Source organism: Lampris incognitus, chromosome 14, assembly GCF_029633865.1.
Source record: "Lampris incognitus isolate fLamInc1 chromosome 14, fLamInc1.hap2, whole genome shotgun sequence".
NCBI classification, from domain to species: Eukaryota; Metazoa; Chordata; class Actinopteri; order Lampriformes; family Lampridae; genus Lampris; species Lampris incognitus.
The window spans coordinates 51,018,611-51,046,343 of NC_079224.1; the positions used below are offsets into that span (position 1 = coordinate 51,018,611).

At 45.6% G+C, this 27,733-nt stretch overlaps 1 protein-coding gene and 1 long non-coding RNA gene across 4 annotated transcripts; one reads left to right on the forward strand and one right to left on the reverse strand.

Moving 5' to 3' along the window:
* Positions 1 to 7,495: 7,495 nt before the first annotated feature.
* On the reverse strand, positions 7,496 to 11,844 carry LOC130123442 (uncharacterized). Its single transcript, XR_008811324.1, has 3 exons — positions 11,730 to 11,844; positions 7,803 to 7,915; positions 7,496 to 7,509 (listed from the first exon to the last, which is right to left on the reverse strand). It is a non-coding gene; the product is annotated as an uncharacterized LOC130123442 (long non-coding RNA).
* A 1,871-nt stretch (positions 11,845 to 13,715) lies between these two features.
* c14h7orf25 (chromosome 14 C7orf25 homolog) lies at positions 13,716 to 27,448 on the forward strand. Of its 3 annotated transcripts, XM_056293498.1 has the most exons (3): positions 13,782 to 13,836; positions 19,366 to 19,644; positions 25,764 to 27,448. In XM_056293498.1, exon 3 carries the CDS (start codon positions 25,780 to 25,782, stop codon positions 27,064 to 27,066), a length of 1,287 nt encoding a protein of 428 aa, XP_056149473.1. In that variant the 5' UTR covers positions 13,782 to 13,836; positions 19,366 to 19,644; positions 25,764 to 25,779; the 3' UTR covers positions 27,067 to 27,448. The 3 variants fall into 3 exon arrangements, with proteins under 3 accessions (XP_056149472.1, XP_056149474.1, XP_056149473.1); XM_056293497.1 differs by lacking the exon at positions 19,366 to 19,644 and having other exon boundaries at positions 13,716 to 13,836; XM_056293499.1 differs by lacking the exon at positions 19,366 to 19,644 and having other exon boundaries at positions 13,726 to 13,836; positions 25,768 to 27,448.
* Positions 27,449 to 27,733: the final 285 nt, after the last annotated feature.

Sequence of the window (27,733 nt, forward strand, 5' to 3'; positions counted from 1 at the left end):
CAGCAGGACCAGAAACAAAGTCGTAGTGGAATCACCAACAGGAGCACGATATTCGAGAAACACCACCTTTGTTAAGATATACGAAGGAAATAGACTGAACAAGGGACATTTCAAGAAAAGGGGGAAATACAGGAAGCCGAGGATACAGAAATCAGAGAGGCAACAGAAGAACACACACACGCCACTGATACTCACGAGTCCACAAACCGAGCATGACTCTGACATACAAATACAGGCAGGTGTGCCAGACAGGCCGCAAAGCATCAAGCGAACACCCAGTAGACTGTCTGTTTTAAAGTGATGAGTGATTCTCACTAGTTAATGTGTTTGAAAAAAAAAGAAGAAAAGAGTTTTACAATGTGTTTGGAAAAAAAAGAGTTTCTACAATGTTTCTGAATTGGGGATGTCATTTTGTGTGAACTGATGCTTGAAAGTACCTACAACCTCCCAGGAGAGAGACAGTGGATTGAGAGGAGAGATAAATGGCTCTTGGACACAACCCAGAATGAAGTCATTCAACAGTATGCCTGCGCCATTCAACGTGAGATTGTATCCCGTGCCAGAAAGAGTCCGTACTCTGGACTACCAGCTGATGGTACCACCGACTCCAGTACAGTAGAGCAGTTCTCATTGACGCTGCAGTATGTGGATGAGAAACTGGAGATTCACTCTGAATTCACTGGATTTTACAATGCCCCCGACAGCAGCGGAGCGACCCTGTTCAAGAGCATCAAAGATGTCTTTCTCAGGCTGAATGTCCCAGCTGAGCGTCTCCATGGAAATTGTTTTGATGGAGCTTCTAACACGTCAGGACTGTTTTTGGGTGTTCAGGTACGGCTAAAAGAAACATGCCCTGAGTCCCTCTTCGTCCACTGTGCCAAACATTCACTTGACCTAGTTCTTCAGGAGGCTGCATGTGAGGTGGGTCTCATCGCTGATTCAGTGAGCTTTGTTCAGGGCATAACGGTGGTAATCTGTGAATCAGCAAAACGCAAGGAGCTCTATGAGTCCATGTTTGGCTGCAATGAGATAGTTACCATACTGGCCATATGTCCAACAACATGGTGCATATGAGCAATAGCTATCAAACGTGCGTGTAGTGCCTACAGAGAAATCATCAAAACACTGGAGCAGCTTAAGGATGACAAAAGTGTGAGGGGAGAGACCAGAGCTAAGATCGGAGGCCTGCTCAAGAAAGCAATGAAGGCTAAAACCTACTATGGCCTCTTCAGTCGAGAAGCAATATTCGAGCCGTGTGAGTCGGAGGCCAGGAGTTTGCAGCATACCAAAGCCAGCGCAGTTGGCGCCCTTGAGTGTGCCGAACTGCTTAGAAGGTGCATGGAGGCCCTTCAGCATGATACAGTGGTGGATAAAGTGCTACAACAAATTGTATCCACAGCGGGACTTAAAATGCCAGGCAAGCAAAGGGTGACAAAAACCCCAGCCCATTATCGACACACAGCAGAGGCAGAGGCAGACACACAAGTTGCACAACACTTGTGGAGACGAGAGTTCTATGAAGCTGTGGCCTTGGTCACAGCAGAAGTAAAGAGGAGATTTGATCAAGATGGTATGAAAACAGCAGCTCTCAGAGAAAAGGTGCTTATTAAGGCAGCCAACAAGGAAGAAATAGTGGATATAGAGTCCCTTCACCTTCCCTTGCACTTTGACAAAGCCCGACTGGAGACCCAGCTGAAAATGATGGGAGACCTCTGCAGTGATTCTCCCAAGACAGTAAAAGACATCACAACAACCATGTCGAAACTCCATCCACTAACAAGGGTTCTTTTGAACGAAGCTGAAAACCTCATCAAACTCTGCTGAAGTCTCCCCATCTCAGCTGCTTCATCGAAGAGGAAATTTCAGCTCTCTGCCGTCTGAAGACGCGGTTACACACAACTATGGTGCAAAAAAGACTGACCCACCTTGCTCTGATGCATGTTCATGGAGATATATTGGACAGTTTGGACACTGATGCCCTCATGAGGGACTTAATCAGCACCAACCCGGAGAGAAAGGCCACGTCTGGAGTTCTGCATGCAGGCTGGCAGTAAGGCAAGACAATTACATATTTCTTGATGGAGATTGTGGCTGATAGGTCTATGTGTATGGGTTGATTTTGATATGCTGCCGCCGTGCAGCCTGCAGTTGTGTTTTGGAGATTGTGCTTTTGCTATAGGCATACATATGACATGTGTTTATGTGTTTATGCTGCCACCGAGCAGTCTGCATTTGTGTGGTGATGTGCCTTTATGTGTCATGCATAAATGAGTATTGATGTTCAGCATCATGGTCGGCGTACAAGCACTCCGCATAGAAAAGCAGCGCCCATAACGTTAGGCCTGGCACCACCGTGTGTGTGTGTGTGTGTGAGAGAGAGAGCGAGAGCGAGAGAAAGAGACTATTTGTCCCTCAGCAGCAACTAATCTCGCATTCTAGTCATTTATCAATGTTTTACTTAAGCGTCTAGGCTATACACAGTCATAACGTCAATCTTGGCAAAACTCGACCCCCCTCTGCTCAAAATACATTTCCGCGGCTATGGCTCTTTCCAATTTTACATGCGTTCTCACTGTATTCACGCTGGACGTTAATGCTGCCACTCAGTCTTTTGGCCACCCAGTTCCGCGTTACCGCTGTGAGTTCCGTATCTGTGACGTCACCCGCATACCCTCTATTGGGGAGAAAAAGGGGGGAAATTGAAAAAAAAAAAAACTCAAGACAATACATCACAGTAAATAATTACTTCTTCGTCTGATACCTGCAATTCTGTGGAATTCTTCTTTGACGAGTCTTGTGGGTCTGTGACTTGGGAACACCACAAAAGCATCCAGTAAAGGTTTCAGTGCAAGAGTCACATTTCTGACAGCGCGACAGACTGTTGCCTTGGAAATAAGCTCAGTGTCACCGATGTTTTATAGAAAACTCTCATTGACAATGGGAGTTTTCTATAAAATAAATAAATGAATAAACAAATAAATACAACGAACTGTAAGACAAAGAATTTGTTCCAAACTGAGAGCATGTCCACAATGTGTCACATGAACGATATGAGGGCAGAGAATATTTTTCAGATAAATGATCTATTGTGCAGAAAAATGGTAACGCTCAAACAGATTATCGGGGAATGGTAAAACGTCCAAGCGGAGTCTGATCACCCTCTCCCGGCAGAGATTTCTGTGGAGTATTTGAGCTTCAATGGCTCTTCAAGAAAAGGACACGCCATGTGTGACACTTCCTTCTTTCACTCTGCAGGTTTCAGCTAAAGAGGAGGAGAAACTCAACCTGCCAGCGAGCAGGCTAGCCTCACGGAATATGTTGCCATAGTAACTGTTACAGGCATGTTAATACTGAGTCTATAGTGACACCTACTGGTGAAGTGAGTTGACCTCGTTGCCATGACGATATATTCGGTATGTACATAGATATCTGGTATGTGGGGAGTTCCATGATTGAATAAAAAATGCTGAGCTGAAACATGGTGTCAGAAGCCGTTTAGCTACCAAATAAACTAATAACTCCACGCCATGGCGAGTAATAGCACTCCGGCGTCCGAGGGCATGCAAATGTCTGGCGATTTAGCAAAGAATTGGGAAGTTTTTCGAGCAGAGTTCGAGGATTTTTTTTTTGCTAGCAAAGGGTCTACATGAGAAGCTGAGTGAAGTGCAGGCAGCCTCACTGAGATGGCTAATGGGTAACGAGTGACGTCATATTTACATGCACAACCTCATGTAGCGTGGTCTCTGCGTTGTGTAGTTTGTTGGTGTGACTGACAACGCTATGACGACCAGGTAAATGAGATTGTATTTATTGCCATCAGGAGCCTGTATGAAAACAGTACACAGCAGTGAATATACAGGTCTCCTTCCGCATACAGTGCCCACAGCCGTCTCTTTCAAAGGCCAGAGCAAAAGGACGACAAATTATTTTTTCATTACAAGTTCTTTTTGTTAACATAAATGATACTACTACTACTACTACTTTCGGCTGCTCCCGTTAGGGGTCGCCACAGCGGATCATCCGTTTCCATTTCTTCCTGTCTTCTGCGTCTTCCTCTGTCACACCAGCCACCTGCATGTCTTCCCTCACCACATCCATAAACCTCCTCTTTGGCCTTCCTCTTCTCCTCTTCCCTGGCAGCTCCATATTCAGCATCCTTCTCCCAATATACTCAGCATCTCTCCTCCACACATGTCCAAGCCATCTCAATCTTGCCTCTCTTGCTTTGTCTCCAAACCGTCCAACCTGAGCGGTCCCTCTAATATACTGGTTCCTAATCCTGTCCTTCTTCGTTACTCCCAGTGAAAATCTTAGCATCTTCACCTCCGCCACCTCTGCCTCCTGTCTTTTCATCAGTGCCACTGTCTCCAAACCATATAACATAGCTGGTCTCACAACCATCTTGTAAACTTTCCCTTTAACTCTTGCTGGTACCCTTCTGTCACACATCACTCCTGACACACTTCTCCACCCACTCCAACCTGCCTGCACTCTATTTTCACCTCTCTACTGCACTCCCCGTTACTTTGGACAGTTGACCCCAAGTATTTAAACTCAAATGCCTTCGTCACCTCCACTCCTTGCATCCTGACCATTCCACTGTCCTCTCTCTCATTCACGCATAAGTATTCCGTCTTTCTCCTACTGACTTTCATTCCTCTTCTCTCCAGTGCATACCTCCACCTCTCCAGGCTCTCCTCAACCTGTACCCTACTCTCGCTACAGATCACAATGTCATCCGCGAACATCATCGTCCATGGAGACTCCTGCCTGATCTTGTCCGTCAACCTGTCCATCACCATTGCAAACAAGAAAGGGCTCAGAGCCGATCCTTGATGTAATCCCACCTCCACCTTGAACCCATCTGTCATTCCAACCACACACCTCACCATTGTCACACTTCCCTCATACGTATCCTGCACCACTCCTACATACTTCTCTGCAACTCCTGACTTCCTCATACAATACCGCACCTCCTCTCTCGGCACTCTGTTATAAGCTTTCTCTAAATCTACAAAGACACAATGCAACTCTTTCTGGCCTTCTCTATACTTCTCAATCAACATTCTCAAAGCAAACATTGCATCTGTGGTGCTCTTTCGTGGCATGAAACCATACTGCTGCTGCTGATCATCACCTCTCCTCCTCTTAACCTAGCTTCTATTACTCTTTCCCATATCTTCATGCTGTGACTGATCAACTTTATACCTCTGTAGCTGTTACAGTTCTGCACATCGCCCTTGTTCTTGAAAATCGGTACCAGTATGCTTCTTCTCCACTCCTCAGGCATCCTCTCACTTTCCAAGATTGTGTTAAACAATCTAGTTAAAAACTCCACTGCCATCTCTCCTAAACATCTCCATGCCTCCACAGCTATGTCATCAGGACCAACTGCCTTTCCATTCTTCATCCTCTTCATAGCTGCCCTCACTTCCTCCTTGCTAATCCGCTGAACTTCCTGATTCACTATCCCTACATCATCCAACCTTCTCTCTCTCTCATTTTCTTCATTCATCAGCCCCTCAAAGTATTCCTTCCACCTTCTTAGCACACTCTCCTCGCTTGTCAGCACATTTCCATCTCTTATCCTTGATTGCCCTAACTTGCTGCACATCCTTTGCAGCTTGGTCCCTCTGTCTAGACAATCGGTACAAGTCCTTTTCTCCTTCCTTAGTGTCTAATCTGTCATACAACTCACCATACGCCTTTTCCTTTGCCACCTCTCTCTTTGCTTTATGCTGCATCTCCTTGTACTCCTGTCTACTTTCTTCATCTCTCTTACTATCCCACTTCTTCTTTGCCAACCTTTTCCTCTGTATAATTTGCTGTACTTCCTCATTCCACCACCAAGTCTCCTTGTCTTCCTTTCTCTGTCCTGATGACACACCAAGTACCTTCCTAGCTGTCTCCCTCACTATTTCTGCAGTGGTTGTCCAGCCATCTGGCAACTCTTCACTACCACCCAGTGCCTGTCTTAACTCCTGCCTGAACTCCACACAACAGTCTTCCTTCTTCAACTTCCATTTGATCTTCGGCTGTGTCTTCACTCGCTTCCTCTTCTTGGTCTCCAAAGTCATCCTACAGACCACCATCCGATGCTGCCTAGCTACGTTCTCCCCTGTCACCACCTTGCAGTCTCCAATCCCTTTTAGAGGGCGCCTTCTATATAAGATATAGTCCACCTGTGTGCACTTTCCTCCACTCTTGTACGTCACCCTGTGTTCCTCCCTCTTCTTGAAATATGTATTCACCACAGCCATTTCCATCCTTTTCGCAAAATCGACCACCATCTGTCCTTCCACATTTCTCTTCTTGACTCCATAACTTCCCATCACCTCTGTTCCCTTCACCAACATGTCCATTGAAGTCCGCTCCAATCACCACTCTCTCCTCCTTGGGTACCCTCTCCACCATGTCGTCCAACTCACTCCAGAATTCTTCTTTCTCTTCCATCTCACACCCAACTTGCGGGGCATATGCGCTGATAACATTCAGCAATAAACCTTCAATTTCCAGCTTCATACTCATCACTCTGTCTGACACTCTCTTCACCTCCAGCACGCTCTTGACATACTCTTCCTTCAGAATTACCCCTACCCCATTACTCCTCCCATTCACACCATGGTAGAAGAGTTTGAACCCACCTCCGATACTCCTGGCCTTACTCCCCTTCCACCTGGTCTCTTGCACACACAGTATGCCTACCTTTCTTCTTTCCATCATGTCAGCCAGCTCTCTCCCTTTACCAGTCATAGTGCCAACATTCAAAGTTCCAACTCTCACCTCCACATGCCTACCCTTCCTCCTCTCTAGCTGCCTCTGGACATGCTTTCCCCCTCTCCTTCTCCTTCGCCCAACAGTAGCATAGTTTCCACCGACACCCTGCTGGTTAACAGTACCGGTGGCGGTCGTTGGTAACCCGGGCCTCGACCGATCCGGTATGTAAGTCTTATTTATGATCCGCATATTTGATTTGGCAAAGATTTTACGCCGGATGCCCTTCCTGACGCAACCCTCCCCATTTGTCCGGGCTTGGGACCGGCACTAAGGATGCACTGGCTTGTGCATCCTCAGTGGCTGGGTTTTAACATAAATGATACAAAACCCATATAAAATGGTATACAAAATAGCTTGCAATTCTCCTTTAAAATAAAGAAATAACATAAAATCAAAATAACAACCCCCCCCATACCTGAATGAAAACAGTACACAGCAGTGAATATACAGGTCTCCCTCCGCATACAGTACCCACAGCCTATATATTTTGATGCAGTAAAGTGGGGTAACATGAAAAACAAATTAGATTTGTTTTTCTTTGACTACTTTCTCAGCAGATGCCATCAGTAGAACAGAAATAAATAGACACATAACATAGATGCACTTGAACACTTACCTGTATCACTGTCACAGGCTTGACAAGCAGTGTCTTCGGCAGGGTTTGGAGAAGCAGTGTCCTCAGTAGGGTTTGAGCTGCAGGCTTGCGGAGCATCCTGTTCCTCACTTCTGGTTCTGTAAAAAAAGTTCAGTTTGACAATCATTTAGTTAGAAACAGAAACACAAATTAATTAATAAATGCTGTATTTATAATTTTAAACAGACAGAAAGCGGGAATCCTGGGGTGGGTTTTGATACAAAATTAAATGCATTCATTCAGTGTAGCCTAGCAATCCAAATGCATTCATGTACATATTTCTTGATCAATCTATGAAATTAAAAGCTGTGTGTAAACTGCGTGGTAGAAAGAAATGTCATGTACTTTCAAACTCAATAAAATTGTTAATGTTACTTTGATTGCTCGTCACCTTTTTGTTGGAGGCTTTCGGCAACCTCCATAATGTTCCTTCCTTTAGACAGTTGCAGGGATAGCAGCTATGGGATTCGGATATTCAGGTGTAGGTTGTCCATTCACTAAATGCTAAAAGATAACAGTTGATAGTTAAGAGCATGCATACCTTCGCAACCAACGTTACCAGCTAGTTTCTTTTATGTGCTAAATTTGCTGTGATACTTCCCCTTTCTCTGAACTAGCTAGCTAGCAGCACTATGGGCGTCTGTATAAGAGACTAGGGTTGTCAGATGTAACGTTAGCTAGCAACTTCTCTACATTTGAAAAGATGTTGCTGATTGAGAGGATGGAAGAGTTTGGGGCACTGAGATGATAACATAACTCATAACATACAAAGTTAGGTATAAGGTTTGGTGGAACTGGACTAAAATCTAACGAGCATTGTTAGTACTAGATAGCTAACCTAGCTAGCTAGGCTAGCTAACGTTAGCGAGCTTACCTTGGAGCAAACAAATGTGTTTTTGTTTATCCTCGATGGATTCAGCTGTAAGTGAGGTCTTCCACACTGTTTGATCCACATTCGACATTTTTCCTGTTGTGTTTTAGGCTTAGGAAAAGCCCAAAATACGACCCCACCCTCCAAACTTTTAGGATATCTGCTGTCTGATTTGCAGGTACCGTAAGCGCACCGCTTCGGCATTTCCTCGATAGCTTGCCAGACCTCCCCTGCTTAGTAACGGTTACTAACGTAGGATTGGACAGTGGCTGTTCCAGGGCGGGGCTGAGCGAAGGGTCAATTGATTCGCCAGCAACGCTATTTTCAGTACATGAGTGGGCAACAGCACCCTCTAGTGGACATCCTACCAACGCACTCCCACACTAGAACGCCATGCGCAGTTACCATCACATTTTCCACACTAAATCCACGTAAATGAACAGAATAGTTGAGAATTGCAACACAAAACACAAACTAGTTAACGGTTAATACCACTACCGTCGATGGCAAATGAGAAACAGTATTTACAGGGTAATTTACCAAAACTCTTAACAGCACATAGAATGCACACCGTCCCTTCCAAAGTCCAGAGCTAAAGGGAAGGCACCACGCGTGAACGAAGAGCTTCCGCCACAACGGAATAGTCCATTATATAATAGCTTATTCATAACGCCAAATATCAGCTTTGAAATGTTATGACCGGATTCCATCAACTTTATAATGACTTCCGAAATGTACGTTGACCATTAGATGTGTATTAGTGCGTTGTAAGAAGTTAATATGAAACCAAGAAGTCACCCACATAAACAAAACCAGTTGGTATCGTCATTTGCGCTAGAACTTCCGCTCTGTGACCTTTCACAATAAGAGAGCAGTCATTCTTATTATGCATATCAAATTAAAGACTCAGTCCACAACCTACCGTAACAAGGTCACTCTGCTACGCCTACACTCACGTTGAGCACGGATCAAAAGAAAGAGCCAGCTGCTATCTTGGAGGCTTTGGGGGATTACTTCGAGCCGGCGAAAAACATCATCTGCGAGAGGTACGTGTTCGGGTGTTGCAACTAAGAAACGGATGAACCGATTGACAGTTTCGTAACGAGGCTAAGGGCAAGAGCAGCGCCACGCGAGTTCGGAGGGCTGAAGGACGAGCTGGTTGGAGACGAGCTGACTGGAGACGAGCTGACTGGAGACGAGCTGACTGGAGACGAGCTGACTGGAGACAGGCTGGCGCTTGCTTGGTGTTGCGGCTGAGAAGGTCAGGAGGCGCTTGCCGCTGGGGAAAGGCAGGGACGTCATGGAGGGCTCACAAGTGCACACAGGCGGGGTGAATGCCGTGGACAAGCAAAACGAGAAACGTAAAACTCAGGGAAAAATGGTGGGGAGAGACCCACATTGGACCTGTAAATATTGTGGAAACAGTCACAAGCGGGGCAGAGAGCAATGCCCAGCCCGTGGTAAGACGTGCCGATCATGCGGCGTTTCAAATCACTTTGCCAAAGTATGTCAGGCTAGTAGCAAGTCGGACAAAATAAAAGTGAATGTGCTAGAAGATGTTGAACAAGGGGAAGGGGACTCAGATACTGATGATAGACTGTTCCTAGCCACTGAGTGCATTAGCACTGTGAAATCCCAGGGGCTCAAATGGTTTGTGCACCTGCGTCTGAATAAGAAAAGGCAGGCATGTCAGATAGATAGCGGCACCACTTGCAATGTTATGAGTAGCAAGATCAGAGAGAAGCTGTCACCCGGAACAGCGTTACACCCGAGCACAACCAAGCTGGAACTGTATTCCGGGCAAATTACGCCACCACAGGGGAGATTCCACACAGATTGTGTCATTCGAGGAGAAAAGCACAGCCTTGTCTTTGAGATAGTTGAAAGCAAGAGCCTCTCCTCTCTCCTCTCTTCACGAGCTTCACGAGCTTCACAATCCCTGATGAGCTGAATAAAGTAGAAGCAAGTCAGGGTGGGCCTCTTACAAAAGAACAGCTGTTAAAAGACTACAACGATGTCTTTAATGACCCAATCGTGACACACACTTCACCAGTAGGTGTCACTAAATGTACACGACTTCACCCGAAACGAGTAAAATACAAGTTAATACAAAGATAGTATAATGATTCACTATCTCCATATTCAGATGTGAGGCTGCACCGTAGATGATGACACTATGTGGTGCTCTATAGTATCCCTTGGCAAGATTTTCTGTTGTTCGGTGGCACAGCGTAGCTGAGACGGCCGCAGAAGAATCCTGTTGCTTTTTGCCAGAACCGCTGCCGAGTTGACTGAGCGGAGCCACCATCGTTTACCCTTTCCGGGTACTGACAGCTGGGTAGACTGTGCCCGGGGATTTGAATTCAGAGTTACCTTCTCCTAGCCTTTGCCTAAAGAGGCATCAACCCACAAGGCAGCAGGTGGATTTGAAATCAAAGTTCCCTTCTCCTATCCCAATGTGTTGACTGGACTGGGCACCATGGGAAGTACCATACAGGCATGCAGGAGGACCAGATCTATCAGTAGGCATGTCGTCCTTAGCCAAAGGGCCCTTGCCGAGGTAAGGTGCTACCCCTCTACAGCCTGCGGTTGCAGTTTAGCGTCTTACCCAGGACAAGTCACTAAAGACTCAGTGTTAACATATGCCTGTAACGTCTCCCTTCCTTTAGCTTTGGAACATAATTGTAATCAAATGCTTAATGTAAACAATTTCCTCCAACTTCTCCAAGGTGTATTGTATTGCATTTCAGATTGTAATAATAGGCAAGGAAAGGAAATTCTGTGAATTAACTTTGAATTTGAACTTGCACATTTACCGTAATGGCATAGCATTACATAATGCATTTACCTTGTGCATACATGCGCATGTACCTTGCTAAATTTCTTCCAAAGCTCTCAGAGGTCTGTGAGCCACTCCGCAGGCTCCTGGATAAGGACACTGTATGGCATTGGCCCAAGCATGAGGATGCAGTGCATGAAATAAAGCGGAGGGTCTCTAGCACTCCTGTTCTCAAGTACTATGATGTCACAAAGCCTGTTACGATCCAGAGCGACACTGGGTGCTGCTTGTTGCCAGGGGGGGGCAGCCTGTGGCCTTTTCCTCGAGAGCGCTGACACAGACGGACCAAAACTATGCTGAAATAGAGAAAGGGTGCTTGAGCATAGTTTTCGCTTGCCAGAGATTCCACCAATACTTATATGGCAGGGAAATGGACCACAAACCATTGATCACCATCTTCAAAAAGCCCCTCCTGAGCACACCGAAACGTGTCCAGGGCATGTTGATGCAGCTGCAACGTTACAACCTCGATGTTGTGTACAAGCCTGGGCCTGAAATGTACGTCAGCGACACTTAAAGCAGGGCTACACCGCTGTGCTGTGGGTCGGACACCCAATACATGCGACATGCAGTGTGTACCATGGACAGCACTCAGATAGAGTACTCACAGCTAGACCGAGCACAGCACCTGGATGTTACTGCCTTCAAATTCCACCAAATAGCACAGCACACAGAAACGGACGATGTACTTCAAGAACTGAAATCGGGGATCCTTGGTGGGCCAGGGATACGCTCAACTGGCCAAACATGAAAGCTGAAATAAAGGACTTTGTGGCGAACTGCTCCGCATGCAATGAATACGTACGGACCCAGCAGAAGGAATCTATGATGTCACATGAGATACCAGCATGTCCATGGCAAACGGTGAGCATGGATATCTACTCATATGCTGGCAAAGACTTTCTTATTCCTTGCAGACCATTACTCAGATTACTGGAAAATCGACCAGCTGCCAGATCTATCAGCCGACACGCTCATCATGCGCTGCAAAGCCCAGTTTGGACATTATGGACAGCCAGACAGAGTGATCACTGATAATGGCCCACAGTTTGCTTGTGAGCAATTCAGGAGGTTTGCAGCAAGCTGGGGTTTTACCCATGTCACATCCTCACACCGACACCCAAAATCGAGTGGTAAGGCCGAGTTGGCCATGAAAATAGTAAAGTCTTTCTGCAAGTGAGCAAAACTGGATGGTGCAGATGCATGGATGGCCATCCTCCACTGGCGCAACACAACCACAGAGGAGTTAGACAACAGCCCAGCCCAACATTTAATGTCACGTAGGCTCAAAACTTCTCTGCCAGTCACGGACAGGTTGCTTCTACCACATGTAGTGGTCGGAGTGACAGAGAAATTGTGGTGGAAATGGCGGATGGCAAAATCAACCTACGACAGATCTGCCAGGGACCTCCCAGCGCTGAATGTGGGAGATCATATAAGAATGAGGCCTCTACCTGGTGATCACACGGGACGATGGCCTCTGGGACAGTGCCACCAGAAAGTCGTTCCTCGTTCATTCGTGGTGGATGTTAATGGCGCAATCTACAGATGCAACCGTGTAGATCTGCATGTAGCAGAGCGCTCAGTCCAAACACAGCACTTGGGAATGCCTGAGTAGAGCAGTACTGAACAGGGGCATGTCGCCGGAAAGACCACCTCAGCTGAGACAAGGAATGTCTCAGGTCAGGGCGAACCAAGTGAGGTGGAACCTCCTCATCCAGTGGCACAACAGGCCAGGCCGTCTACTCACGTAGCGGCCGCCTGTCACGGCCACTACAAAGAATGAACTTGTGAGCTGCGGTTGCATTGAGAGAACATGGGCACTAGGGTGTAGGCAGATTGCTGCCCTTACAAAAGCCCACTCACATGCACACATACACATTTACAGTACATACACAAAGAAACGGGTTACAAAAGACTGTTGGACTGCTCCGTATTCATTGTTAAAAAAACAAAAAAAACCACACAACCACAATACATGATGTAATGCTATGCCATTATGCTACATGTGTAAGTTCGAGTTCAAAGTTTATTCACAGAATGTCCTTGCCTTGCCTTACAGTGCGACATGCAATGTAAGGAGGCTTGGAGAAGTTGGAGGACATTGTTTACATGAAGCATTTGATTGCATTTATGTTCCAAAGCTAAAGGACAGGAGACGTTACAGGCACATGTTAATGCTGCGTCTTAAGTGGCTCCTACTGGTGAAGTGTGTTGACCAGGTTGTCATGACGATATACGTATCCTGCATGTACATAGATAGCCAGTATGTGGGGAGTTCCGGGATTGAATAAAAAACCTTGAGCTGAAACAGTAAGTGACTCATTTTTGCTTTGTGGAACCGAAAACCCAGAGGTTCCTTCAACTGTGAGTCAACTCAAGTCTGGGTTTTCACTAAACCCGCTTCCTGGAACAGGCCCGCATAGACTGTTGTGGTTCTGTCACCGCCGGAGCCATTGCTCAAACCGCTAGGTGGCAGCAACGCATTTACAAGCTGGTATCCCCACCAGGAGGCGGAAAAACAGGAGGAAGAAGGCGACAAGAAGGAGAAGAAGAGGTCGGAGGAGGCGAAGAAGAAGAGGTCGGAGGAGGCGAAGAAGAAGAGGTCGGAGGAGGAGGAGGACCTGGCAGACACGTCGTCGCGCTGGTCTGGCGGCGTCTGGGAGCGGAGGGCGCGCGGACAGCCTCGGGCTTGTGCGGTTTGCGGAAGTGATTGTGAGTTTTTCTCCCTAAAGAAACTGAAACGTGTTTGAATGACGGTGAAACGCGGCCCGACAACAACAAGACGTTGCCCACAACCCAGCAAACCTGATTAGACAATGGCTTGATAACGAAGTGACAATCCCGCACATCACGTTAGGTTTACGTAGTGAGGCGTCCGTCACACCGAGTTAACCGTGCGTCTGCGCCGTGTTGCTCCTGTTGTCCCGCGTGCCTTGTCTCGCACCGTGTGCTCGCGTCGCTGCAGATGGACGCGTCGTCCCCAGTGACGCGCACAGCGTGTGCCACGGTGGCCAGGACTTCAATTCCTCACACCTGTTAACCTGCTGCCATGTCAACACTAGCTTACTGCAACGAACCGTTTGAATGCCCGTCCACATTAATTAGTATCTCAAATACTGCACGTGCTAAAGTAAACATACCTGGCACACAGGTGCCTCGTGCAGATGTGCTGAACATACATATCCGACTATGTAGTCAACAGCGCCGGAGTAGTGTAGCTGACGGACGAGATCAGGCAGGAGTCTCCGTGGATGATGATGTTAGTGGATGACATTGTGATGTGTAGTGAGAGTAGGGTGCAGGTGGAGGAGAGCCTGGAGAGGTGGAGGTATGCACTGGAGAGAAGAGGAATGAAAGTCAGGAGGAGCAAGACAGAATACCTATGTGTGAATGAGAGGGAGGAGAGTGGAATGGTGAGGATGCAAGGAGTGGAGGTGACGAAGGCATATGAGTTTAAATACTTGGGGTCAACTGTCCAAAGTAGTGGGGAGTGCAGAAGAGAGGTGAAGAAGAGAGTGCAGGCAAGGTGGAGTGGGTGGAGAAGAATGTCAGGAGTGATGTGAGACAGAAGGGTACCAGCAAGAGTTAAAGGGAAGGTTTACAAGATGGTAGTGAGACCAGCTATGTTGTATGGTTTGGAGACAGTGGCACTGATGAAAAGACAGGAGGCGGAGCTGGAGGTGGCAGAGATGAAGATGATAAGATTTTCACTGGGAGTGATGAAGAAGGACAGGATTAGGAACCAGTATATTAGAGGGACCGCTCAGGTTGGAGGGTTTGGAGACAAAGCAAGAGAGACAAGATTGAGATGGTTTGGACATGTGTGGAGGAGAGATGCTGGGTATACTGGGAGAAGGATGCTGAATATGGAGCTGCCAGGGAAGAGGAGAAGAGGAAGGCCACAGAGGAGGTTTATGGATGTGGTGAAGGAGGACATGCAGGTGGCTGGTGTGACAGAGGAAGATGCAGAGGACAGGAAGAGATGGAAACGGATGATCCGCCGTGGTGCCCCCTAACGGGAGCAGCTGAAAGTAGTAGTAGTAGTAGTAGTCAATAGCGCCACCATGTGGTTGGTTTTTAAGCATTTTACTTTGCAGTTAATAACTCGGGAACCGTTAGTAGAGGGAACAGTTTTGCTTAGTAGATTCCATTGATGAAGTGGGTTCGACTGATATAGGCCACGCCCATTTGCACCTCTGAAAATATTTTGCCCTTTTGGATTTCTCTGCAAAGTTTTTTGCCTCTTTTAGCACATATTCCATTGACTCTTTACCACAATGGGCACATACCATATTTACATGACCCCGAACAAAACTTGTGAGTTCATATTTGATATCGCTTACTGTTTGTCTGTAATAGACGATTTTAAAGGTGTGGCCTGGTTCACTTAATGAGCCTTAAGTTTTCAATGCAAAATTGGTTTGCAACCATGTTGTCTTAATGCTGCTCAATAATCCAGGTAAGAAAATCAAAGTTGCATCAGTTCATTTGGACACAACGTTTATTGACAGACACGTTTCATCATCATCTAAGTGACCTCTTCAGTCTCAGTCTTCAGTCTGCAGGTATCCCCACCCTTATGAAAATACACTGGCATAACGACCCAAACCAACGACCAGTTTATTATGCAATATACCTGCAGTCACTGTATTGTTTATAAGGGTGGGGGTACCTGCAGTCACTGTATTGTTTATAAGGGTGGGGGTACCTGCAGTCACTGTATTGTTTATAAGGGTGGGGAGTTGAGTGATGAAATGTATCTGTCAATAAACATGTACAGATGAACTGATCAGCCTTCGTTGATGGATTGCTACCAGTTATGTAAATGTTCTACATACAGCCACAATGCACAGGTTTGTCACGGTTTTTATTTATTTATTTTATTTCATTGGAAGCCAGTGTTCTATACATGTTAGACACAAAGAACAGATCAGCGTTTCACAACACCCCCCCCTTTTTTTGTTGTTGGTGTGTTAGAACAGAGAACTACAATAACACCTTGTTCCAACCCCCCGCCCATCCCAAATTCTTAAAGAAAACAGGGAAGAAGAAAAAAATAAAGCACATACAGAACCGAAGAAGTAAATACACACACACACACACACACACACACACACAGGGAGTTGATAAAATAAAATAAAGTAGGGAGGTCAGTGCAATAAAAAGGATGCTCGGGATGCCCACCCCAAGGAATGGATTCATTGATAATCAGTTGGGGTCCAGAGAGGTAAGAGAATTCACATATGAGATGATAGGCTGCCATTTTTTGTAGAACTTAGCAGGTGAGCCTCTTAAAGAATACTTCAACTTCTCTAATGGGAGAAATGACATTAAATCCTTTAACCAGGAGGTAGTGGAAGGTGGATTTGGGCTTTTCCACTGTAACAGAATGCGCCTATGGGCAATGAGTGAGGCAAAGGCAACAACATCAGAATTTTCCTTGGTAGGACTGGTCGGCATAGGGGGTACCCCAAAGATGGCTATCAAAGGGCAGGGATCCAGTGTAATTTTGAGAGCTTCTCATATCATCTTAAAGAGAAGGGGCCAGAACTCAACTAATTTTGGACAGGAGAAAATCATACGACTATGATCCGCCGGTGATGAGCCACATCTATCGCAGGTATCACTCACGCCTGGAAACAGCCTACAAAGCTTAGCTTTTGTAAAATGAACCCTATGCAAGACCTTAAACTGAGTTAAACTTAAATGGGAACATGAGGATGTAGAGTTGACCCTGGCTAGTGCCGTCCCACCATTCATTTGCCACATCACGTTCTAGCTCCTGTTCCCAACTACCCCTAACCCCTGCTAGAGAAGTCAAATCCGAGGATGATATAAGGTCATATAAAATTGAGATCCTGCCACGTGTCCTGGGGAGAGAAGGTACCTTAGAGACAAGAGAGCCTACTGGAAGCTGAGGGAAGGATGTGAAATGTGTGTGAGCATAATAACGAGCTTGAAGATACCAGAACAAGTGAGATTGAGGTAAATTGTACTTTAAACAGAGATCATTAAAAGTGTTGAATGAGCCCTTTAAATATAAATCTGAGAAATGGGTCAGGCCTCTCTCTCTCCACAGATTGAAGGCTGTATCTAAATTAGAGGGAGGAAACAAGTGGTTATTACAAATGGGGCTGCATGGAGTGGGGGCAGAAAGTTTGAAATGTTCCCTAAATTGTTTCCAAATTTTCAAAGTAGAAAGTACAATTGGATTTCTAATGTCTTTAGGACAGTAAAAGCCAGAGGGGCACAGACCAAAGCCCTCAGAGATGAAGGACGGGAGGAGTTATCCTCCATTATGCACAAATCGAGGTTGAGAGAGATACACAAAGCATGAATTTTTTGAAGGTTGGCCGCCCAATAATAAAATAGAAGGTTAGGCAACGCAAGGCCCCTGTCCCATTTACCTCTCTGCAACACCGATCTATGAGCCCTTGGACTCATGCCAGCCATAATAAACTGTGAAATTGTTTTGTTTAACATTCGAATAAATGATTTTGGCAAAAATATTGGAAGGGACTGGAAAAGAAACAAGAGTCTGGGCAGAATGTTAATAGTTGATTCTGAGAGAGAGAGAGAGAGAGAGAGAGAGAGAGAGAGAGAGAGAGAGAGAGAGAGAGAGAGAGAGAGATTTAAAAAGTACATGTATTCCAAATACGCAACAGTCCAACAGCTTAGAGCCAAACACAATCATCTCTTCATAATCCAGCTCATACAAAAACCGTTTCAGGGAAAAACAAAACCCATTGAGTGGTCCAAACAAGTATTGGTAAAACACCTCCTTCAGACAGTTTTTACATCGTAGCTGTAAAATAAGTCCCGTGTGCGGCATGGAGACCTCACGTCGAGCAGCTGAGCTATGGCCTCGGTGTTGTTGAGTCCCCATCCTGCTGCAGCCACTATGCGCTGCGGGGTGACGGTGGTGGAGGAAAACAGTTTCTGGGAAATCCTGGAAGGCACCAGTCGTAGACCACCAGCCTGGTTCCATGTATCAGTGGCTCCTCCAGCAGCAGTAGGAGGAGGTGCGCCCGGTGCAACACACTCGTCAGCCAGCCTGGTCTTAAACACCATCAACAACATTGACCAGGAAAGGACAAGATTTGTCTTATATTGGCTCTGACTCTTCATGTTGTAATTCTTGTTTGATTTTCAGAACTATCTTCCGTAACCTGTATATCTCCTGATCAGTGTAGCCGCATCCGTCTTTGTGTCCCATCTGGGATTTAACGGAGTACAGAAACAGCTCTTTGTCTGCAAAGAAGTCCTCAAGTTTGACATTTCTCAAACTTTTTGTTCGTTACAAGAATTTCTTAATTTGGTGTGCATCGTAGTGCTCCTGCTGTGCCGCCCCTGACAACTGGGAGGAAGTGTGAGTCTGGCTGTCTACACCACCATCCTCCTCAAACTCATCTTCAGACATTTGTACCTCTGGCTGCTTCTTCTTTAATACAGGTACCCTAGCTGTCTATACCACCGTCCCCTTCCTCATCCTCTTCCTCCATGCTCAACTCATCCCCAGACAGGTGCTCCTCGTACTGCCTGCTTCTCTCCCTTGTCAATGCTCCTTTCTTGGTTTGAGAGCCACTCGTTTTAGCTGCCTGCTTTCTCTTCAGCACAGGAACCTTACAGACTGTTTCGTCTTCCAGCAAGTCCTCCTCAGTGCTCAACACTACATCTTCTGCAACTCCACCTGTAGTGTTTGATGCTCAACACCACACCTTCTGCAACTCCACCTGTAGTGTTTGATGCCATTGCCTGTTCACGTTGTGCTTCGTTTTCAACATTTACGTATTCCTGTTTAGACTTCTCACTATGTTTAGGTGGTTCAGTTTTGTCGCTGTGATCTGGACTCTGTCCCTTTTCCGTTGTCTCTTCGCTGTTCTGCCTGGTTTCACTCTGTCCCTTTTCTGTTGTCTCTTCGCTGTTCTGCCTGGTTTCACTCTGTTTGTGTCTTCTCGCTTCACTCTGCGTTTTGCCATCGGAGGGGTGTTTCTCAGGACAGGCCCGAACCAAATGACCCTCTCCCCCACAGCCAAAACACTTCAAGGTCCCAGAGCTTACAAAGATGACATAGGCAAAATCATCTACCTTCACCCTAAAAGCCACATCCAAGTCTTGGTCTTGTTTGTTCAGGATCATGTGAACCTGTCGCCTGTGTGAAACTACATGGCGCACCAGCGGCGATTTGCAGCCAGACGACAGTTTCCTGATTGACGAGACTACTTTTCCATACCTCCACAGCTCTCTGGACAAAAACTCATCGGACATGAGCGGCGGGATGTTCGAAACGGTGACTCTTGTTGACGGCGTGGCGACACCGACACGAAGCCGTCATTAACAACAACGCCGGCCTCAACCACCTGGTGTGCTTTGGCTACAGCGTCGACAAAAATCACCACAGCGCCGTTCATCCTAGCAGCAGGTTTAACACTGCTGTGACCCACAACCTCCCCCACTGCCAGGGCACAGTCCTCCACTGAACACGGAAAACTGGGCAACACTTTAAGCCCATGTTCTCTGGTGAGTTTGGTAAACTCCATGCTGGCGTTTTGCACGCCGACCAGCAAGCGCTGGTTGACCGCAAACACGCACACGCACAAAACCTCTCGAAACCCCCTTATATACACAAACCAAGCCAGTAACCCTACAAAACACACTATGTACAATATTTGCACGGAAAAAATGGCAAAAAAAGATAGAAAAACGCTCACAACCGCTCTCAGGCATCTGCTCAGCACGCTCACTCGCACTTCCGCTGAGAGAGAGAGAGAGAGAGAGAGAGAGAGAGAGATAGAGAGAGAGAGTGAATCCCAGCGCTTCAAATCAGATTTAATTTCCAAAACCAACTTCATAAAGTTATGTTTATGGAGAGAGGGGAGTGAGTGAGCAATGTTCACACCCAGATAACGGAAACTGGTGTGGGCCAGTCGGAATGGTAGGGTACCTGGTGAGATTTGCTTCGCCACCTCATTAATAGGGAAACACTCGCTTTTGCTAAAGTTTAGCTTGTAGCCCGAAAACGATCCAAAGGTCGTCAAGATTTGTAAAATATCCTCTATACAGTTAGCCGGTTCTGTGACATAGAGCAAAAGGTCATCAGCATAGAGAGAAACGCGATGTTCCTGTCCAGCCCTGCAAATACCAGTGAAGAGTGGGGAGGATTTGAGAGCAATGGAGAGAGGTTCTATAGCTACTACAAAGAGCAGGGGAGAGATTGGGCAACCTTGGCGGGTACCTCTTGTTAGAGGGAAGTAGTCAGACCTTTGTGAGTTAGTCATCACGTAAGCAGTAGGGGCAGAGTATAAAAGTTGTATCCAAGAAATAAATGTAGACCCAAAACCAAATTTCTCCAGAACAGAAAACAAGTAAGCCCACTCAACTCGATCAATGGTCTTCTCCGCATTCAATGATATAACCATTTCAGCAGATTGAGAAGCAACTGGAGAAAGCACAATATTTAAAAGTCTTCTAGTGTTAGAAGAAATATGCCGACCTCTAACGAACCCTGTTTGATCTTCAGAAACTATGTCTGCCAGGCAAGGATCCAACCGGTGTGCCAAGACCTTGGCTAGGAGCTTTACATCCGAATTTAACAAACTTATTGGTCTCCAGCTGCCACATTCTTCAGGGTTCTTGTCTTTCTTAAGAATAAGCGAAATTGAAGCTTGGTTTAAGGTAGGGGGAGGGATCCTCTTTCCGTCAAATCGTTGAACATGTCTAATAATAAAGGGGCAATAAGGTGGGAAAACTTCTTGTAAAAGTCAACTGGAAATCTGTCTGGACCTGATGCTTTGTTATTTTGCATTAATCCAAGACAAGTGACTATTTCCTCTGGTATGTATAGGATTGTCCAGATCCCTCTTATTATTGGCATCTATAGTAGGGAAATCTAAACTATCTAAAAAAACTGGCATTATAGTGTTGTTTAAAGGGTGTTCCAATTTACAGAGATTGGAGTAAAAAGAAGTGAAGACGTAGTTTATTTCAGTTGGATCGGCAGTTAGGGAGTGGGAGGAGTCATAGACTTGAGATATGAAGCGGGAGGCTGACTGATGTTTAAGTTGGAGAGCTAAAAGGCAGCTAGCCTTGTCGCCATATTCATAATATGTCCCTTTAGTACGTCTCAAGAGGTATTCTGCTTTGCTCGTAGAGAGCAAATCAAATTCAGACTGTAGTTTAACCCTTTTGATATACAGGTCTGGACTGGGAGAGTTGAAATACTCTCGATCTGTGCTGAGAATTGCATCAGTTAGCTCCTGATGTTTTTGTTTATTTTTCCTGGCTAGATGTATGCTGTACGAGATAATTTCTCCCTTTGTTACTGCTTTCAAAGTTTCCCATAATAAAGAGGGCGAAGTTGACTCAGTCTTGTTAATCTCCAGGAAGGCACTGATTCTTTTTGAGATAAAATCACAGAACTCCTCACTAGCTAGTAGTCCTGTATCGAATCTCCATTGGCTCTTAGTGTTGGGTGCCAGTGCTAAATCCAAAATAAGTGGAGCATGATCGGAAATAATAATAGCAGAATACTCAGTAGATTTCACAGCAGAGAGAAGAGCCCTGTCTACACAAAAATAGTCAATACTAGAATAAGCTTGGTGTACCTTCGAGAAATAGGAGAATTCCTTTGTGACCAGATGAAAAAACCGCCAGGGATCTATGCAGCCCAACTGACTCATAAGGGATGACAGTATCTTTGACATGGCGGAGGGTGTGAGCGGTCAAGTTTAGGGTCTATCCCTAAATTCATGTCCCTCCCTAAAATAAGACGGTGGGTATCCAAATTTGGAATATGGGAAAAAAGGGAGGTCATAAAATGTCGGTTGTCCCAGTTAGGGGCATACACGCTGGCCAACACCACTGAAGTCGGATATGTACCACTTACTATGATGTAACACCCTCTGGGGTCAGAAATAATCTGTGTGGGGGAGAACTGGACATGTTTGTTAATCAAAATAGCAGCGCCACTGGATTTGCTGTTAAGAGCTGAATCGAATATTTGCCCAATCCAGGGTTTACATATTCTGTTATGATCACTTACACGCAGATGAGTCTCTTGAAGGAAAGCGATGTCAGTGTTAAGCCCCTTAAGGTGTGAAAACACTCTGGATTGCTTTACGCCCCCCCCCCCAATCCACGGACATTCCAACTCACCAGCCTAATAGAAGACTCATCTGTTCCTCTTTGAGGTGTATTTGGATGAGCCATTAATCACGTCTAAAGCATTTAAGATAGAAGCAGGAATGAGGTGACCATCCCGGAAGCATCCTAGGGACATTAACATAGGATAAAAAACATGAAAATCTCCCAGTGCATTGCAGTAATCAATATTCTCCCCCCAAAACAAAAAACATAAATTTACACAGTGAATTCATTTGAAATCAATCAACAAATCGTTTCCTAAGCTCTCCATAAAAGAACAAGACGAGTTGCAGGAGAAGATAGTACACAACTGATTTGCTATGCAGCGGATTTTGCCGCTTGACAGTCCAGATTGTACGCCATATGAACACTTTTAACGGTTAAATAGAGACATTGTAACAGGAATTGAAGAGCAGACAGAGATAGCGGGCCAGCCGAACTGATAATGTTTTGGGAAAGAGAGAAGAGAGAAAAATAAAATCAAAATAGAGAAGAGAAAAAGGAAAAAAAATCAATGATGAGACAAAAAACAGTGCAAGTTGTTAGTATGAAACAGCTCAGGGGCTACCTCTGTATCAAACTAGATATATACGCTGGCTAGATTGCGTGTAGTAAAAGTAGCAGAACACTTAAAAATAATAGCAATTAACAACTGGAACTTTTTGAAGAAAAATCGAGAAATTAAAAATAAGTAAATAAAATGAATTAAATTAAATTAGCCCACTAGGGGTGCTACAGTTCACGCAAAGAAAACGATGGATTTCAGCATAGCCACATACACACGCCTTACATAGACGGTTTCCTATGAAACAATGCAGAAATGCAACAACGCAGAAAACAGTTAACGCTGTGGATGGGCCGTGCAGGCTAGAAGGAAGTAGAAGCAGGTTTAACCCTTGTAAGCAGCACAAAGGCTGCACAATTTAAGCAAAGCCTCAGGTCAAGAACGTCAGTGATATAAAACAATAAAGGAAGATGATAAAGCAAGGACAATAAAACACTATCATATATAACATGTAATTCAAACAGTGCATGACTTAGATTACTGCTCATATTCACCTAAGAGGCAACGTAGAACTAACTTCCTCAGCCTGTTTAGACATTATATTTGTGTCTTACCAGCAAGGAGAGATAAAATAAAGACCCATATAAAGTCAAGTAAATCCGTGGCCATGACGCTTACGTAGCTTCAGTCGTACACGAGTTATGTATGCGTTTTTGGTAGAACTGCTCAGCTTCCTTGGGGGAGTCAAAGAAATTATCCACACCGTTGAAGGTGATGCACAGCCGGGCAGGGTAAAGCATGCAGAAACGTATGCCTTTCCGAAAGAGCGGGGATTTCACCGCGTTAAAAGCGGTTCGCTTCCTCGCCACTGTAGCGCTGAAGTCCCCATAAAACTTGATGTTGTGGCCTCGATAGACCATACTGCAGTGTTCCTTTACCCATTGCAGCACTCTCTCCTTTTCGGTGTATCAATGAAAGCGCACTATCACAGGGTGAGACCCTTGGCGAGGCTTCGGTCCGACGCTGTGATGGGCCCGGTCAAGATCAGGGCTGGATTCTGGCAGCGCCCCCCAACGGCTTCTTTGAATAAATCTGCCATTAATTTTCTGGAATCCTAGCCTTCAATACCCTCGGGCAGACCAGTAACTCTTAAGTTCTGACACTTTGAACAACAGATCAGATCCTCCACAGCCGCTTGGAGTGTAGTTTGCTCTTCTGTCATCGAAGCCACCTTAGACCGCAGCTGCACGATTCCTTGCTCCAGGCTCGTAATGTTGTCCGAGTGAGTCGAGAGGGAAGTTTCAATCTCTGATATAGTAGAGGTGTATTTGGCCATGGTTGTGGTAATGGATTCAAGAACTGAATGAATCAGGGCGAGAGCCTCGTCATCTTGGCTGTGAGTTCAGCAGTCATGCTTTTCCTGGACTTTTCCAGCTCAATGATCAGCGTCTCCAGCGTGAGAGGGGGCCCGGTCGCCTTCTTGCTAACGTTAGCCTCGTCTTTGGAGAACAAAGAAGTCCGCTGTACCTGACTTTTTCCACTCACTCGGGTTGATGTGGTCATTTTGATGCAAATTAGCTGATTAAATCAAACCGTTGCACTAAAGGTAGACTTTAAATATAGCCATAATTAACAAAAATCGCTGAAATTGTACGAGAGGCGAACGCCACATGTCTTTCCACTACATGGTCCAACCGGAAGTCAGGTTTGTCACATTTGATACAATTCTTTGAAAGGGAGGTGCTACAGCAACAATATAACACGATATTTCTACATTTCTGTTATATTTAATGAGATGAAACTTCTCCTTGAGCATGTGCACAACATATTGAAGAATGGCACCAATAGCTCTACCTTGTGGCTGTTAATAAAACACCACATTATGTTTGCCTTAAAGCCTGTCATTAAAATACTTAACGAATTCAGAAAATTGTATCTAGATAGTTACTGTGAAAATGCAATATATTGTGGTCAGCCAGTGTGAAAGAATGAGTCAAGAGTCAAGAGATCTCTTTAATGGTAGCGCCCCTGTCCCATACACTGCATGACCCCCAGGAGCGACATGGCTCACAGAGCTGCAGAGTCGAACCCCAAACAAACAACACACTCCAATGTGAACAGAACATGTAAAAATACAACATAAATCGCAAAAATTTTAACTCTAACAGTCCCATGAGTCCCTGTGCTCCCCCAGCGCGGAGCTGTTGACAGTCAGAGTGACTGCCTCCTCCGGCCGCTACAATATATTTTGAAAATTTACATAACTTTGATTAACATACACATCAGTCACCAGAAGCAACAGATGCGGATGCAGCAATCGCATGCATGTTCTTCAGGAAATGCAAATATCCATCATCCATTATCTGAACCGCTTATCCTGCTCTCAGGGTCGCGGGGATGCTGGAGCCTATCCCAGCAGTCATTGGGCGGCAGGCGGGAACATACCCTGGACAGGCTGCCTGGCCATCACACGGCGGAAATGCAAATATGTCTAGTTTAATTCCTGACTGTGTATAAACACAGTTGTCTCATGAACCAAGCTCCTCATGGGCAACCTCAAACATACCATTAGAAAAATCATTGTGGCAGTTATAAGTTGTATTATTGTTGATGCTGTTTCATCTGCTTTGCTGTCCAGAAAGTTTATTTTAGGAAAGTGTAATTTGTTTAGAAGCAAATAACGCAGAACCAGAGAGAATGAGCAAAGCGTTGATGCTAATCTGTTTTCTTGAGCCCAGTGACTCAGGCGTTGATGGGTTTGAAATATAATTTGTAATTAGAATCCCATATTTTTCGTGTCACTTTTTGCTCTACATGTTGTGCACTTAAAGTAATTTCCCTATGACTAGGTTGTTGGCCTGTAGACTGACACACAACAGCTGATTCCTGTTTCTCTAAGTTGTGTCAGGTGAAACTGTTGTCAGGTAAACAGGTAAAAATTAGAAGATGTAAAAATGTTCAAGTTCAACACCATAATTTTCTATCCTTTCAGAAAGAATGTGCCAACAATGGCCATGCAGTCAATGGTTCAGGAGCGGATTGCTACTGCTCAGGAGCTGTTGGAGCGTGTGGATCAGCTTTGCCAGCGACAGCCCCACAATGTGGAGGGGAGGGCCAAGCTCTGCAGCAAACTCCGTGCAGAGCTCAAGTTCCTGACCAAAGTGGAGGCTGGGAAGGTGCTGATCAAAGAGTCCCATCTCCAGAGCACCAACCTCACCCATCTCAAAGCAATAGTGGAGTCTGCTGAGAGCTTGGAGGGAGTGGTTGGAGTGCTTAATGTCTTTACTTATCAGGATGGTGCTGGGATGAAGCAGTCTTTGGTGGTGGATGTGGTAGCCAACAGAGGACATACCTGGGTCAAGGCTATTGGAAGAAAGGCAGAGGCCTTGCATAACATCTGGCAGGGCAGGGGCCAGTATGGAGACAAGAGCATCATTAGACAAGCTGAGGACTTCATTGAGGCCAGTTGCCAACAACCTGTCCAGTATAGCAACCCCCATATAATTTTTGCCTTCTACAATGGAGTGTCCAGCCCCATGGCTGACCACCTGAGAGAGATGGGTATCTCTGTGCGGGGGGACATCGTAGCAGTGAACACTGTTCTGACAGAGGAAGGTGGAAGTGAGGAGGAAGGGGGTGGAAGTTGTGGAGAAGAGGAGCGAAATGATATTGACGTCAACGAGGAAGAGGAGGATGATGATGATGAAGAGTCAGAACTGAGCCTTACCAGAGTGGACCGGGATACGGTTGTTGCCAGCCTGGCCTTCCCAACCCAAGTCAAGGTGGATGTGTGTAAAAGAGTGAACTTGGACATCACCACCCTCATCACATACGTGTCATCACTCAGTCATGGCCGCCACCACTTCACCTTCAGAGAGCAGGTTCTGACTGAGCAAGCTGCCCAGGAGCGCCAGGAGAGGGTTCTGCCTCAGCTGGAGGAGTTCATGAAAGATAAGGAACTTTATGCCTGCCACTCAGCTGTTAGTGACTTCCAGGTGATTCTGGACACACTGGGTGGACCTGGAGAGAAAGCTCGTGCTGAAGAGCTCCTGGCTCGGGTGCAGGTGGTGGCAGACAATCCTTCAGAGCGGACCCAGCGCCTCACCACCAGCTCCAAGGTCAACAGCCGCTCACTGATGATATTTGGAACTGGTGACTCTCTGCAGGCGGTTACCATGACAGCTAACAGTGGCTTTGTCAGGGCAGCAGCCAATCAGGGTGTCCGATATAGCGTATTTATTCACCAGCCAAGAGCGCTGACAGAGGGCAAAGAGTGGAGAGCAAACCCCATATGAGAGAGACAGCGAAACAGGGTGATCCACCGTTTAGTTTTTCTCAAGGTGCTGATTAATGACTTAAGAACAGGAAAGGGATGAGAATGGCTTTTTTTTTTAAGACCACTGAGAATGTTTCTCTTCAGCTATAATTTTATTTTAAAACTGGAATATGTGGCATTTCTCATTTCACAAAATAATTGAGGATGGTTTGGTTTCTATTTGTAGAGCTGATATTTTTGATGTGTACATGCTTTTGAGAGACCTCAGCAAAATGCGTGTTTTTTTTCTTTTAACTTGGTCAAAATGAGCTGAAAGATGAGTCATGTATTCAATGTAAAATAAAACATCAATGACTATTATATTTAATTATAAATGGATTTTGGCTGTTGATTAATCCGAAATAAATCAGCTATTGTTAATATTTCAGTCACTTTCTGCCTGATTTTGTCAAGTCGGCTTTACTAATAATGTGATTTAAAGATAGTCAGTTACGTTCTAGTCAACAATTATGATAACTCCAAAACCCAAGGTGGTGACTACCTGTTCTTAGGAAGGCCTGGTCCATACATAACCAGCTCAGTTACTTGAATGACAACACAAACCACTGGATTCAATACACTTGCAATCCGGGGCGAGCATCGGAGCGTGGACAACAGGTGGCGTACGTTGACCCGGTCTTGTTCGC